The sequence below is a fragment of the Danio aesculapii genome, chromosome 24 (genome assembly GCF_903798145.1).
Source record: "Danio aesculapii chromosome 24, fDanAes4.1, whole genome shotgun sequence".
NCBI lineage: Eukaryota > Metazoa > Chordata > Actinopteri > Cypriniformes > Danionidae > Danio > Danio aesculapii.
This window is the reverse complement of record NC_079458.1, coordinates 17,521,129-17,535,210: the sequence shown is the minus strand read 5'-3', so window position 1 is coordinate 17,535,210 and position 14,082 is coordinate 17,521,129. Positions and strand designations below refer to the sequence as shown.

General features: G+C 36.4%; 1 protein-coding gene across 1 annotated transcript; it reads left to right on the top strand.

Moving 5' to 3' along the window:
- Nucleotides 1–526: 526 nt before the first annotated feature.
- ythdf3 (YTH N6-methyladenosine RNA binding protein F3) lies at nucleotides 527–13,385 on the top strand. The gene is made up of 5 exons (XM_056450349.1): nucleotides 527–886; nucleotides 1,196–1,220; nucleotides 1,730–1,809; nucleotides 2,157–3,812; nucleotides 12,401–13,385. Exons 1-5 carry the CDS (start codon nucleotides 863–865, stop codon nucleotides 12,422–12,424), a joined length of 1,809 nt encoding a protein of 602 aa, XP_056306324.1. The 5' UTR covers nucleotides 527–862; the 3' UTR covers nucleotides 12,425–13,385.
- The last annotated feature ends 697 nt before the right edge of the window (nucleotides 13,386–14,082 follow it).

The window sequence follows — 14,082 nt, the reverse complement described above, 5'->3', positions numbered from 1 at the left end:
GTTAAAAAAAATAAAAAATAAATCGGTTTTTATTATTTTAACATTATTAAAAATTAAAAGAGGAAAAATACATAAAAACGTTATTTTTTACAAAAATAATTAAATATGGCAATTAAAATATTTGCATTTTATATATAATATTTAATATATTTTTCACGTTTTTTAAAAGAAATGGTTTAACCTTTGCCTCTAAAATAAAAACACGTATTTCACACATTTTTATACGTGCATTAAAATGTAGCCAATCTAAGTATATTAATGAAATAAACAAGCATTTAAAAAATGTAAGCCAATATTTTTAAACATGCTATTATATTGTGATCCTTTTTAAATGAGAAGCAGTCTCTTTATGACAAGAATCAATCAAAAACACGTTCCTGCGAGCAAACACGGAATATACAAAGCACATAAATATCAAAATGAAAACTCTTCTCGAGAAATGAATCGCTGGAGTAATATTTTGCACTGACTGTATGAGAAAGCAGGCGCATGTCTCCTCTTTTACGTCAGCGGCGGAAGGTCAGCGCTCGGAAAACGGAAGTGAGAGTCAGAGCCCATCCGCCATTGTGGAGCAGAGCTGGGGTAATATTCTCACTAGACGTTACACAGTGTTGTGAACGTTTCGGACTAACATAAACACCCCAAACTGCCACCAACCTCCTCCAGCCGTCTGACATTCGCTGTCACTGCCGTCCGAGAGCACCGCTGCCGACCATTTGAGAGCAGGCGAGCAGATCAACGCCTGAGAAATACGCTGTGATTATAGGGCAACCCGGAGAGAGGGAAAAATAACGTGAACCCGCAGCAGTGGCAGGAGAGACCGTGGACAGTCATATCAGCAATCAGTTTGGGCTCCCGGAGGATGTCTGCGACAACTGTCGATCAGGTACGAGAGACTGTATCCATATAAACATGATGGTGCACGCACAGGTAATGGCTGTGTCTCAAAACCTAGTGAGCCGCCTACCTAGACAGCATTTCTGGGCGCGCTTGGGCGAGTCAACTTTTTAAATAGGCTTTAAAAAGCGTCAGCGTCAATCGTGGTCGCTTATCTGTAAATTAAGAGTGTTTGGTGTTTGATAGCTGCTCTTGCTAGGCCGAATTATTGTGTACATGTTTGTTTCTTCATAAATTGATGTTTACGAATTTTTCCTCTCTTTTTGTCACTGTCTACACACTTTGAACCCAAAATAAGAGACCTAAAGGACAAGGAAACAAAGGTATGTGTTGTAAAGAATTTAAAATGAACCTGTCATTATTTGCTTACCCTCAATAGTTATGAAATACAAGATGGGAGAAGGTATCATCCTCGTTTTCTCCTCTCCATATAGTAAATGAGAACTTAGACTGTCATTAAGTTAAATGAACAACATGTGGAAGATGACAAACATAATTTTGCATGAACTGTCTCTTTAAGGGTGTTTGGTTTGCTAGATGTGTCTCATTTATAAATAGTCACTCCTTCTGTGAGTCATATTTTATGTAGCAGACCAGTCTTAATTTTAATCTGCCTGTCTTTAGTGACTTAAAAATTCTGACATTGAAAGGCAAAAGTTATTTACTTTGATTAATATTCAGCATAAACTCTTTTACATCTTTTGTTTGTGCCTGTACATGTTCTTTACCAAATTTAATTTACTTGTGTCTCAATATTTCATATCAACATCACAGTGGTTTGATGTAGGTTAGTAAAATGAATTGACTTCATCTGTCGTGTAATTTTGTTTAGTGCAAAACGGTTCGATGCATCAGAAGGATGCTGTAAATGATGATGACTTTGACAATTACCTGAGCAGTCAGACAAATCAGGTGAGTTACTGTCTTTACACTGTCATAGTAGTTATTATTCTGTGATGATACCAACCATTTGTTATACACTGTTCAAAGTTTGGGCTGTGTACTTCTTTAAATAGGTAAATAATCTAATATTGTGAAATAGAAATTCAGTTGAAAGATATATTATTAATACTTAGTTTTATATAATTTATGATGTGATTCATTGCTTTGATGGCAAAGCTGAATTCACTTTAACCTCTTTAACAAACCCAATTCTTTAAACAGGAGTAATTATCATGCTTTATTATCATTCACATCATTATTTAGCCATTGGTTTGTTGTATAACCATTACTGACTTATCTTTAATTGTTCCCTACAGAGTAATAGCTACCCACCAATGTCTGATCCTTACATGCCTAGCTATTATGCTCCCTCTATCGGATTCCCTTACTCCCTGGGAGAGGCTGCTTGGTCCACTGCAGGAGACCCTCCTATGCCTTACCTGACCACATACGGACAGATGAGCAATGGTGAGCATCACTTCATTCCCGACGGAGTCTTCAGCCAGCCCGGTGCTTTAGGCAACACGCCCCCTTTTCTCAGTCAACACGGATTTAACTTCTTTCCTGGAAATGCAGACTTTTCCACCTGGGGCACCAGTGGTTCTCAGGGACAGTCGACACAGAGTTCAGCGTACAGCAGTAGTTATGGATACCCACCAAGCTCTTTGGGTCGGGCAATTGCTGATGGACAGGCTGGATTCGGCAGTGACACGCAACTTAGTAAAGTTCCAGGGCTCAGTAGTATTGATCAGGGAATGGCTGGACTGAAGCTCGGCTCTGACATGTCTGCTGTTACGAAAACTGTTGGGTCTCCTTTAGGAGGGACGGTGGGTATGAGTAGCATGGCCGCTAACAGCATGCCACCTGTCAGCTCCTCTGCGCCGAAACCCACTTCATGGGCAGCCATCGCGAGGAAACCTGCAAAGCCTCAGCCTAAGATGAAGCCGAAGCCCAACATGATTTTGGGAAGCGGCGTCACAATTCCTCCTCCACCAATAAAGCATAACATGAACATTGGGACCTGGGAGGACAAAGGGTCCATCACCAAACCCCCTCTTGCGCAGCAAATGCTGCCCCCTCAGCAGTTGGTACAGCAGCAACTCTTGGCTCAACCTCCACCCATGCTTCAAAGTCCTTTGCCTCCTCAACACCAACACCAACCCCAACACCAGCAGCTCCAGGTCCAGTCTCCCCAGCACCCTCAGCATCTTCCCCCAGGTCCTCCTCACCATCACTCGCAGCCAGGACCTCCACAGCCCCTGCACCCATCTCAGGCGCAGAACCCCCTAATCCAAAACCGCTGGGTGGCCCCTCGGAACCGAGGAACCATGTTTAACCAGAACAGCGGCATGGATAACTTTGGCCTTGGGACAGGAGTCCCCATGAGCTCTTTGCCTTCTTCCAGCGAGGTTCATCCCGTGCTGGAAAAGCTCAAGGCCCTCAACAATTACAACCCCAAAGACTTCGACTGGACCTTGAAAAACGGACGGGTCTTCATCATCAAGAGCTACTCTGAGGACGACATCCACCGCTCTATCAAGTACTCCATCTGGTGCAGCACAGAGCATGGAAACAAGCGCCTGGATGGTGCCTACCGCTCTCTTGGTGCCAAAGGTCCACTGTACCTGCTCTTTAGCGTCAATGGCAGTGGACACTTCTGCGGCGTGGCAGAGATGAAGTCAACCGTGGACTATAACGCTTATGCTGGCGTCTGGTCCCAGGATAAATGGAAGGGCAAGTTTGAGGTGAAATGGATCTTTGTTAAGGACGTACCCAATAACCAGCTCCGGCACATTCGCTTAGAAAACAATGACAACAAGCCTGTCACTAACTCCAGGGACACTCAGGAAGTGCCCCTAGAGAAAGCAAAGCAAGTGCTTAAAATTATTGCGACTTTCAAGCATACCACCTCAATCTTTGACGATTTTGCACATTACGAAAAGCGACAGGAGGAAGAGGAAGCCATGCGAAGGGTAAGCGCAGCTTTCTGCCACTCTTCACAATAGCAGAAAGCAGGCACTGCACCTTTAGATCTCATAAACATTGTTATGTTTTAGTGCTGTCAGCATGTCTGCTCCTTTCCTAACTTAGTTTTTTGAATAGCAGCTCATTTCTGAACCAGATTAGCCTTTCTGTCTCTCTTATGTTTCAGAAACAGGCAGCAGCAAGACAAAACCAGTGCAGTCAGTCATAATTCCAAATGAAATATTTGATATGGTAGTTCAAAACATCATTATAGGAATGAAGAAATGCGCTGTTTGTGTATTATTTCTCAACACGCCTTGCACATATTTCACACATTTCCCCACATTTCAATTAGCCAAAGTGTCAGCAGATAAGTATTGTGTAATAAATGGTTCTGTTTAAAACAACAACTAAGAAGTCTCTGCCAATCTATTGACAAAAGGCTGGTGTCGAGCAGTGACACCAATCAGTGTGTCTGCTCAAACAGCAGGCAGATGTCCCATTAATAGATTAGACTTATATCATTTCCTGCCCAACCAGCTCAATAGATATTTGTGCCTGTTACCTTGCCACCAGCTGCATTTCATCATTGTTATACACATAGCGTTCACATAAGAGATTACATGAGTTTGGGGGGTTCATTAAGTCAGATTTTTAAGGATGAGCATGTCTTTATTTACAACAAATACAGTTTTTTATCTTATCCTAATCTAGCTGAAATTTCCTTGGAACTTGGAAACTGTTTGCCACTAGAAAGTTAATTACCTACAATGTTTTGCCATTACATACCTGCAAAGTAGAATCATGAAGTGTTTTTTTTTATTCAGTTCAGACCAATAATACTATAAATGTTTGAAATATCTATTCAATTAAAATGTTGCGCTTGATGTGTTGAATGGATAGTTCACCTAAAAATAAAAATCTGCCATTTACTCACCCTCAAGCCGTTCCAAACATCTGAGTTTTAGCTGAGGAATACAGAAGAATATATTTTTTAAAAAATTTGGGTCCCCAAACAGTTGCCAGTCCCTACTTATTCCCATAATGGCCTATTTCCACCGACTATACGGGTCACCTTTATCAGGCTTGCGTTTCCACTGCCTAAAGGGTACCAATGGCCCTCGAGGAAATCTCGCTAAAGCTGTACGGGCTGTTCACATATTATATGAGAAGCACTTCTCGCTAAACAGATGCTTTAAACACATAAATACTTGTGTATAAATGCTCATTACTAACCTTTCTATGAACAAGATTTGATTATAACTGCAGATCAATGATAAAAATAGCCTATTGCAGCCTCTGCTTTCATATAAAATAAATAAATAAATAAATGCAACATATATGAACACATACAGACGCTTACAGTCTCCGATATGTTACCAATTACAAAAAAACTAAACACAGCATACATTTAGTCCTTATTTTGCGTTCAAAAACAGCAACAACACATAGCCTAGTCAGTGCAAACCTCTCATCTGTATCTTTAATCTTCACCAGCACATGTAACCTCTGTTAGATAGTATTTCTGACATTCCGAGTTCATAATAGTCCAAAAGGCGATGATAATAGTTAAACATGGCAGTATGTTCATGTTTTAGGTTCCTGAAAGAATCATTTGCTCCTTAGTTTTTTTTCTTGCTTTTCCTTTGTTTTTTCGCGCTTCTCTTGCGTTTGTCCATTTCTGAAAGGATTGGATGTCAGAAGCGCTTCAATAATTACATGCACATTATTATCATCAGCTCAAGAAGTTCATTATTTCAAATATAAAAGCACGATCGCGAGCTCCCTGGAGAAAGTAAAACCGCTCGCACTTTTAGACAGGCTCGTAAAACAAAAACAGGACTCGGCAGACTTTGTTCTTCTTGGGTTTGTGGCTGTACATCAAGACGACGACAAGGTTTGAGCTTGGGTCAACCATGGCTCGTTATTATATGCAGATAGTATTACAATTTAATGTCTCGGCTGTGTATTTAAAATTGGCAGTTTCTTGTTTGCATTCTGCTTGTGTATGTACAAGTGACGTTTCTCTGTAAACCAATAGCGTTCAGCTGCGCGTCTAGCTCCGCCTTTTGGTACCCTTTTGTTATGCTAGGTACACTTTGCAAAGGGTACCAAAAAAGCAGTATGGTACCGTTTGATTTTTGGTACACTATGACCGTGGAAACGGCCAGAAAAGCATAGTGGAAACAGGCCATAAAATACTATGGGAACCAGAAACCTAATGCTTTAAAATTAGCTTGCTTCAAAGAAAGAAATTCATATAGGTGAGTAAATGCAGATTTATTTCTTTCAATTAACATTTAAGCTGCTGCTTTTACTCCTGTATATAACCAGATTGTGAATTGAAGGAATTTATTTGCTGCATGTATATGACCTGTATGCAGCACTGCAACTCTAATGCTCCATTACATTAGTATTAGGGCTGCACGAAACTGGGAAATTATGCAATATGTGATACTGCCGAGTATTGCAGTAATAATATTTCTTCTAATAAAACTTTTCCTTATCAAAATGTTATTTTTAAAAATTAGGAAAAAAGCACAATTATAAATATTCAAATAAACAAGCTAAAAAACTGTGTCAAGGTGCAAACATTTAGACTTTAAATCACTGAAATCATCGACAGATATTATAATTCTTATATGCTGTTTACATATGTCACTTGCCTCTACTGCCGTCATTAGTACATGTATTTATTTCCATCTCTCTGAGGCAGGCATTATAGGTTCACATTTGGACCTGGTCTAGCCAATATTATAATGGCACCTACTAGTGGTGTAACGGATCTCAAATCTCACTGTTCGGATCACATCATGGGTTTTTAGTCATGGATCAGACTTTTTTTTTTTTTTTTTTTTTTTTTGATCAACCAAAAAGGGAAGAAGACAAATGCCATTTGCTTTCTATTTATTACAAACAGTACTGCAAGAAACTTATGGTTTTACTCAGAAGCTGTAATTTTATTAAAAATAAAATAAAGAAATAATCAGCTGATTAAAAATAAATTGTGGTAAATTCAGTTACTGCTACTGTTGCTGATAACGCTAAATGTAGAAATCTAACATTATAATTTGTACAACCCATATTTATTTTTAGTCTAATTTTCAATAAATGATTCATTTATTCACTCATAAAACTTAATGTTTCATTGCTGGATGACCATTTTTGAAGAATTATTCAGTGGCATATTTTTGATGGCTGGTTTACATTAGTGGTTGTAAACATCAGTGGTTGTATCTAAACTTAACTGTTATCCCAGTACTTCTGTGTTATTTAACTGCAAACTAAAAACTAAATCTCTTTCTTGATTTTTGCGTTTTTCAAACACAGATTTGAATGCAGTAATTGGAAGGATTAATAAACATTTTGCAAATCATCATCATTTAAAATTTGTTGTGTGGGTGTTGAGATCGTGGTCTTTTAATGATTAATCATGGAGCTTACACTGAATGCATTAATGCAGACTAAACAAGTAGTGACAAGAAAACACCTTTAATAACCTAAGAAACCCAACACATCACCAATAACATACCACAACTTTTTCCATCAGAAAAGCCTAAATTCTTTCATACATTTGATTTGAATGATGCGAGAGGCGATCTCTCTGTGATTGTTACAAATTTAGGATTAATCTACAAGTAAAAAAAAAAGTAATTATCCGTGGGTCGTGTGTTCCGAACCGTGGGTTGTGATCCGTACGAATCACGGATCAACCGTGATCCGTTTCACCCCTAGCACCTACTGGGAAGGCAGCTGTAAACATAGCAAAAGCCCTATCTGATTGGTCAAATTTTGTAAAAAAACAAAAACAATAAAAACTAAAAAAACCACAATAAAGCTTGCCATATAAATCAAAATAAATTATTATTAAGTTATTGCACCTCTCTGCGATCAGGATATTGCATATACTATTATCGTGATAATGATAATTATTTTGATATATTGAGCAGCATGTCATTCGTCTTTAAAAATAGTTGTGCATTTTTACATAAGACAGTTTTGAATGAACCTGTTGGTCAAGAACATAAATTGAAATTGCAAGATGTCTCGTTGTACATGGACTAAATTAGCTTTTTTCCAGAGCAACTAACAAACCTCAGATTAGGTGTTCTCTAAACGTTATATTTCATTATCTTGCCAATCATGTGTAGATTGCCAAAGCCATAATAAAATGAATTATTTAAACTAAAAAATGTCTCAGAGGCCTGTGGTTTAATTTGTCAAATCTAAGGCTTGATTTGTGCAATGAAGTGATTTTTAATGGTATAGTTTTTATGAAAAAAGTGTGTGTGTGGGTGTATATTTAAATTATATGTGTAGTCTGTGTGTGTATAATAAATATATACAAGTATTCAAGAATGATGAGCTAATGCAAATAATCCAATTTGTCAGTTTGCGTCATTGACATTTTGACTTCTGATCCATTCACCTACTGTTTATTTTGTTTCTCTATATAATAGTGTAGTCAAAACTCTGGCTATAATATAATGAGTAGCTCCAATTACATTGATTAAAGTCTTCTAGTGCTAGCGGATTTACGTTGTGTGGAAAATTAATAAGCTTAGACTGAGTCATACATGACACCTGATGTAGCTAGTATTCATCTGTTTTAAATGGAAAAAGCATGATTATTCTACAGAGTTTTGCCCAGTAAACTACTCTTATTTATTATGCATTAACACACACGTTGAGCTATAAATATTCTCAGATTTGTTGATGAGACATGATCAGAGAACTTTACACTTTTCAGTTACTAAAAATTGAAGGGTATTTTGCTAAAAAAAAATAATAATTGTGTTGTGTTGTTTGAATGCCATATGGCCTTCCTACTTTTTTAGTCAACAGGAGGAGAAATTAACAAAATGTCCTGTTTACAATATCTCATTTGATGGCAGTAAATGGCAATCAGCATTATGATAATAAGTGAAAGGATATGGAAAAAAAATTGCCGTATGATCAGTGTTGTACAGTGCATCCGGAAAGTATTGATAGCGCTTCACTTTTTATACATTTTTTTAAAAATGTTACAGGCTTGTTTCAAAATTGATTAAATTCATTTATTTCCTCAAAATTCTACACACAATACCCCATAATGACAATGGGAAAAATGATTTTTTAAATTTGTTGCAAATTTATTTAAAATAAAAAACCTGAAAAATCTCATGGACATCAGTATTCACAGCCTTTGCTCAATACTTTGTTGATGCACCTTTGGCAGCCTCAAGTTTTTTTGAAAATGATGCGACAAGCTTGGCACACCTGTCTTTGGGAAATTTTGCCCATTCCTCTTTGCAGTACCTCCCAAGCTCTATCAAGTTGGATGGGAAGCGACGATGTGCAGCCTTTTTTTAGATCTGTCCAGAGATGTTCAATAGGATTTAGGTCGGGGCTCTGGCTGGGCCACTCAAGTACATTCACCGAGTTGTTGTGAAGGTGTGCTTTGGGTCATTGTCCTGCTGGAAGATCAACCGTTGCCCCTGTCTGAGGTCAAGAGCACTCTGAAGCAGGTTTTCATTCAGGATGCCTCTGTACATTGCTGCATTCATCTTTCCCTCTATCCTGACTAGTCTTCCAGTTCCTGCTGCTGAGAAGCATCCCCACAGCTTGATGCTGCCACCACCAGCATGGTAGGTGCTTATCACTGTAGGGATGGTATTAGCTTGGTGATGAGTGGTGCCTGGTTTTCTACAAATGTAAAGCCTGGCATTTACTCCAAAGAGTTCAATTTTAGTCTCATCAGACCAGAGAATTTAGTTTCTTATAGTCTGAGAGTCCTTCAGATGCCTTTTGGCAAATTTCAGGCAGGGAGTGGCTTCCGTCTGGCTAGTCTTCCATACAGGCCTGATTTGTGGATTGCTGCACAGATGGTTGTCCTTCTGTAAGGTTCTCCTCTCTCCACAGAAGAACGCTGGAGCTCAGACAGAGTGACCATCGGGTTATTGATCACCTCCCTGACTAAGACCCTTCACCCCCAATCACTCCGCTTAGATGGCCGGCCAGCTGTAGGAAGAGTCCTGGTGGTTCCAAACATCTTCCACTTACGGATGATGGACACCACTGTGCTCATTTTAACTTTCAGAGCAGCAGAAATTTATCTGTAATCTTCCCCAGCTTTGTGCCTTGAGACAATCCTGTTTGGCAAAGGCTGTGAATACTTATGTACATATGATTTGTCAGGTTTTTTATTTTTAATAAATTTGCAACAATTTCAAAAACTATTTTTTCACATTGTCATTTTGGGGTAATTTGTGTAGAATTTAGAGGAAATAAATAAATTTAACCCAATTTAGATTAAGGCTGTAACATAAAAAAAAAATGTGGAAAAAGTGAAGCGCTATGAATACTTGCACTGTATCACTGTATCAAGTAGGCGATTAATAAAAAAGTAATCGAAATCAGCTTATAATCAAATTTTTCCAGGTCAATTCTTTCAATTACTTTCCCTACCGTATGTGGCGTCACATGACCCCGCTATGTTAGGGCTGATTTATACTTTTGCATCGAACGCACGGGTATGGTCCGGCACAGCCTTCACGCAGTCGCACATTTGCACTACATTGACAATGATTGGAAGCTATGCCAGAGATGCCTTGAGATGGCATATTTTTTAACATAAATAAATAAATAAATAAATAAATAAATAAATAAATAAATAAATAAATAAGTAAACAAGTAAATAAATAAATTGTTCATTAATCATAGATGAGTTAAAATAATCAATTAATCGAGATTTTCAAGGGCTCTGGAGGTGTGTGTATATATATATATATATATATATATATATATATATATATATATATATATATATATATATATATATATATATATATATATATATATATATATATATATATATATATATATCAAAAAAAAAAATCTTGGTTTTGACTGAGACCATTTTTTTTTTGTCACGTTTTGTCACTATCACATGCACAAGTCAAAGCAGAACACTTTTTATTCTCCTTTGTAGTCTGAAAAAAGAAAGAGCAATTGGCATTGGAGTAAATGATCAATGGGTTTATAAATTGCTAAATCACAGCCATGATATGGGGTAAATATCTTAATGTAGAATAACATTTAAATAATAATATAATACACCTTTTGTATGACTGAGGTCTTCATCTGCTGTGGAAATTCATCTGATATTTTACTTAATATACACTATCCGTCAAAAGTTTGGGGACAGTATTTTTAAATGTTTTAAAATAAACTTATCCTGCTCACCAAGGCTGCATTTATTTAATCAAAAATACAGTAAAATAAAATACAGCACTATAAAATAACTGCTCAAAAGTAGTAAATAATTCCAGTCATTTTAAAGATGAATTTTCATCTTCCTTACTCCAGTCTTCAGAGTCACATGATCCCAGAAATCACTCTAATTTTAATTATTATTATGTTATTATTGTTGTTATAATTCTTAATGGTAATAGTAATGAAAGCACTGGAGATGATTTCATTTGAATTATTGATTTCATTTAAAACTACATACAATAAGAAAGCAGTTATTTAAAATTGTTATAAACATTAAACATTTTTTTTTACATTTAATAAATACTGACGTGATGAATGGAATGATTAAAAAAAAAACAAAAAAAAAACTGACCCCAAATTTGACCGGTAGTGTATTTAAAATTTATTTAAGGATGAAAGGTATTAATTCTGCATTGTCAACAGTTTTGTTTTCACTGTTACATGCTTTAAAATTGCATTGTTTTTGGACCTGTATCTTTAGCAAACTGAAACCCTTATGATTGGTGACAACATGCCTGTTTTTAATCAATTGGTCAAAATGGAATTGTGCATGCAAATTCTTTTTTAAGATTATCTATTTATATTATCAATTTTTTTAATAGAATTTGTATGAGTTCAGTCATGACAATACATGATTTTAAAAAGGAGGCGTGGCACCCAACCCCACCTCTAAACCCAACCGTGCTTGGGAGATCATCAATTATTCTAAATTATATGAATGAGATTGTACGAATTCATTTGAATTAGCCACGGAATCAAAAAGTTACGAATTGCAATGAGATTGTTAAAATTTTTTAGCAATAAAAAAATGACTTATTATCCACCACTATAACACTATATTATAACACCGTAAACCTAAAATCACTTTTAGCATAGAAATGATATATTTTGATTTATTTACCGAGTTTTATATGTCTGTCAGTTTAATGAAAATAATAATAATGTAATTGGTAGTGGTCAGAATTGTAATGATTCTTGTAATAAATATGTCTAATAAGAAATTACTTTTGTCTGTGTCCTCTGTAAATAAAGTACAATCTTAATTTGTATCTTTTCTGGAAAAAGAAATGTACAGATTTTAACAAAGAAAAAAACCTCAAATTAAATCTGTGTTTAACCCAACTACATGCAGAAAAACACACAACAATTTAGAGCATTTTGCAGTGCTGAAAAGATTGCATTGATTTCTCGATTTCTCGCCAAAATACCACAAGAGATTTTCAAAACACTTCAGTTTCATCTGAGTTTACACAAACTGGCTTAGTAAAAGACAAAAGATCTTCTTAATGGCTCCATGTTCGATTGAATCGTCTAATTGTGTCTCTTCTTTCTTTTTTTACAGGAGCGAAATAGAAATAAGCAGTAGGTTTACAGAGATCTCCGTGGTAGAACGTCAACACTAATGATGTAGAACCTTAAATATTGTGTAACCTCAGAGGAACAACTGGGTTCTGACCTATTTTTTCTGCTAAAGATGATGTACGAACACTTAAATCACAACAGTGGACAATTCAGCAACAACTTCTGATGGATCTGCCCTTATGCTCAAGTCTCGCACGAAACGGAAATGAAAATCACTCACGTAAACTATCTTAAAGCACTTTCAGCCCTTCTTAAAAGCTTATACCAGTATCCTTAACTATTATTGGACACCTGTTTGGTATTAACTGACTAACCAGTGTCATTGGTTCTGAGGATTTCAAATGTTTTTGCAGGCTTCTTGTTTTGTCTTTTTGTAAATCATTGAAATTTTAGCGCTCTTGAAACTTGAGCACTCTCAGAGGAGGCGACAATTATGCATCCAAGGACAGAGAAATCATACTTGAATTTACGCAACGCTGTAAAAACATAATTGATATTTGCCTGACTGAATATCAAGTCTGAATAATCACGTCCAATATTGTAGACTTACTCCACCGTAGCCCTTTCACCTTTGTGTATTAGCATCTATTTTTTTTGTGTGTGTACCAAAAGATTACTTTTGCAGCTTGGTGCCGAATGACACCAGCCAATGCACACTTTTTTTTTTGTTTGTTTTGTTGTTGTATTAATTTGTTTCTTTGTTATTTTCCTGCAATCTTGTCATTCAAAAGTGCATTTGTCTTGGGAGAAACCTGCTCAGAAATGCCATAAGTTCCTCTGATGTCCATCAATCCTCAAATCTGGTGTTCAGGAGAACCTCTTTAATGCTTTTTTTTTGGACTGATCAGGATTCTAATCTGCTGCTAAACAGAATTCAGTCTGAATTGCCGAGCTCAGTGAGAACGTGACAGTTTTCTCCTATAGGTGACTCACTAGCTAAAATAAACATTATCCATGTTTAGCGATCCATGTTTTGAGTTTTTCCTTTCACGGTGCAATCTGGATCAAGTCTGAATTTCTTAAGCTAACAGTTTTCTCCTATAGGTGAGTTACTAGCTAATATAATAAGTCCATGTTTTGCAATCGCACAATTGATTTATTTTACCCTTTCATAATGTAATCAGAATTCAATCCAAATTTCCGAATCTCATTGAAAACATGATCATTTTGTCATCGCTGTTAAAAATAAATTGTATCCTTGTTTAGCGATGCCACGTTTATCATTTTCAGAATGTTTCGGCAAAGCTCAGTAAGAATGAGAAAGTCTATTAAATTACTAGCTAAATTAGAGCTTTTATTATAAAATCTGGATTCAGTGTGAATTGCCGAAGTTGAGTGAGAAGGTGACGATTTTCTCCTATAGGTGACTCGTTAGCTGAAATAAATATTTTTGTTTTTCCCTGTTTAGTGATCCAACGTTAAGATTTTTACTTTTTCAGAATGTAATCAGGATTCTGTCTGAATTGCCGAAATTGAGTGAGAAGGTGACTATTTAATTTAGCTTAAGTTGGAATTGCTGAATCTCTGAAAGATATTTTTCCCCTATAGGTGACTTACTATAAACATTATCCAGTTTCAGTGAATCCTACGCTATCTCATGTCAATTTGTAACTTTTTGATTTAGTGGCTAGTTCGTATAAATTCGTACAACCACATTTGTAC

Excerpts from the sequence above, each read along its gene's own strand:
- ythdf3 (XM_056450349.1), top strand. The coding sequence starts at position 863 with ATGTCTGCGACAACTGTCGATCAG. Across the intron at positions 887-1,195 it reads CTGCGACAACTGTCGATCAG|AGACCTAAAGGACAAGGAAA; the intron begins GTACGAGAGACT and ends ACCCAAAATAAG. Across the intron at positions 1,221-1,729 it reads TAAAGGACAAGGAAACAAAG|TGCAAAACGGTTCGATGCAT; the intron begins GTATGTGTTGTA and ends AATTTTGTTTAG.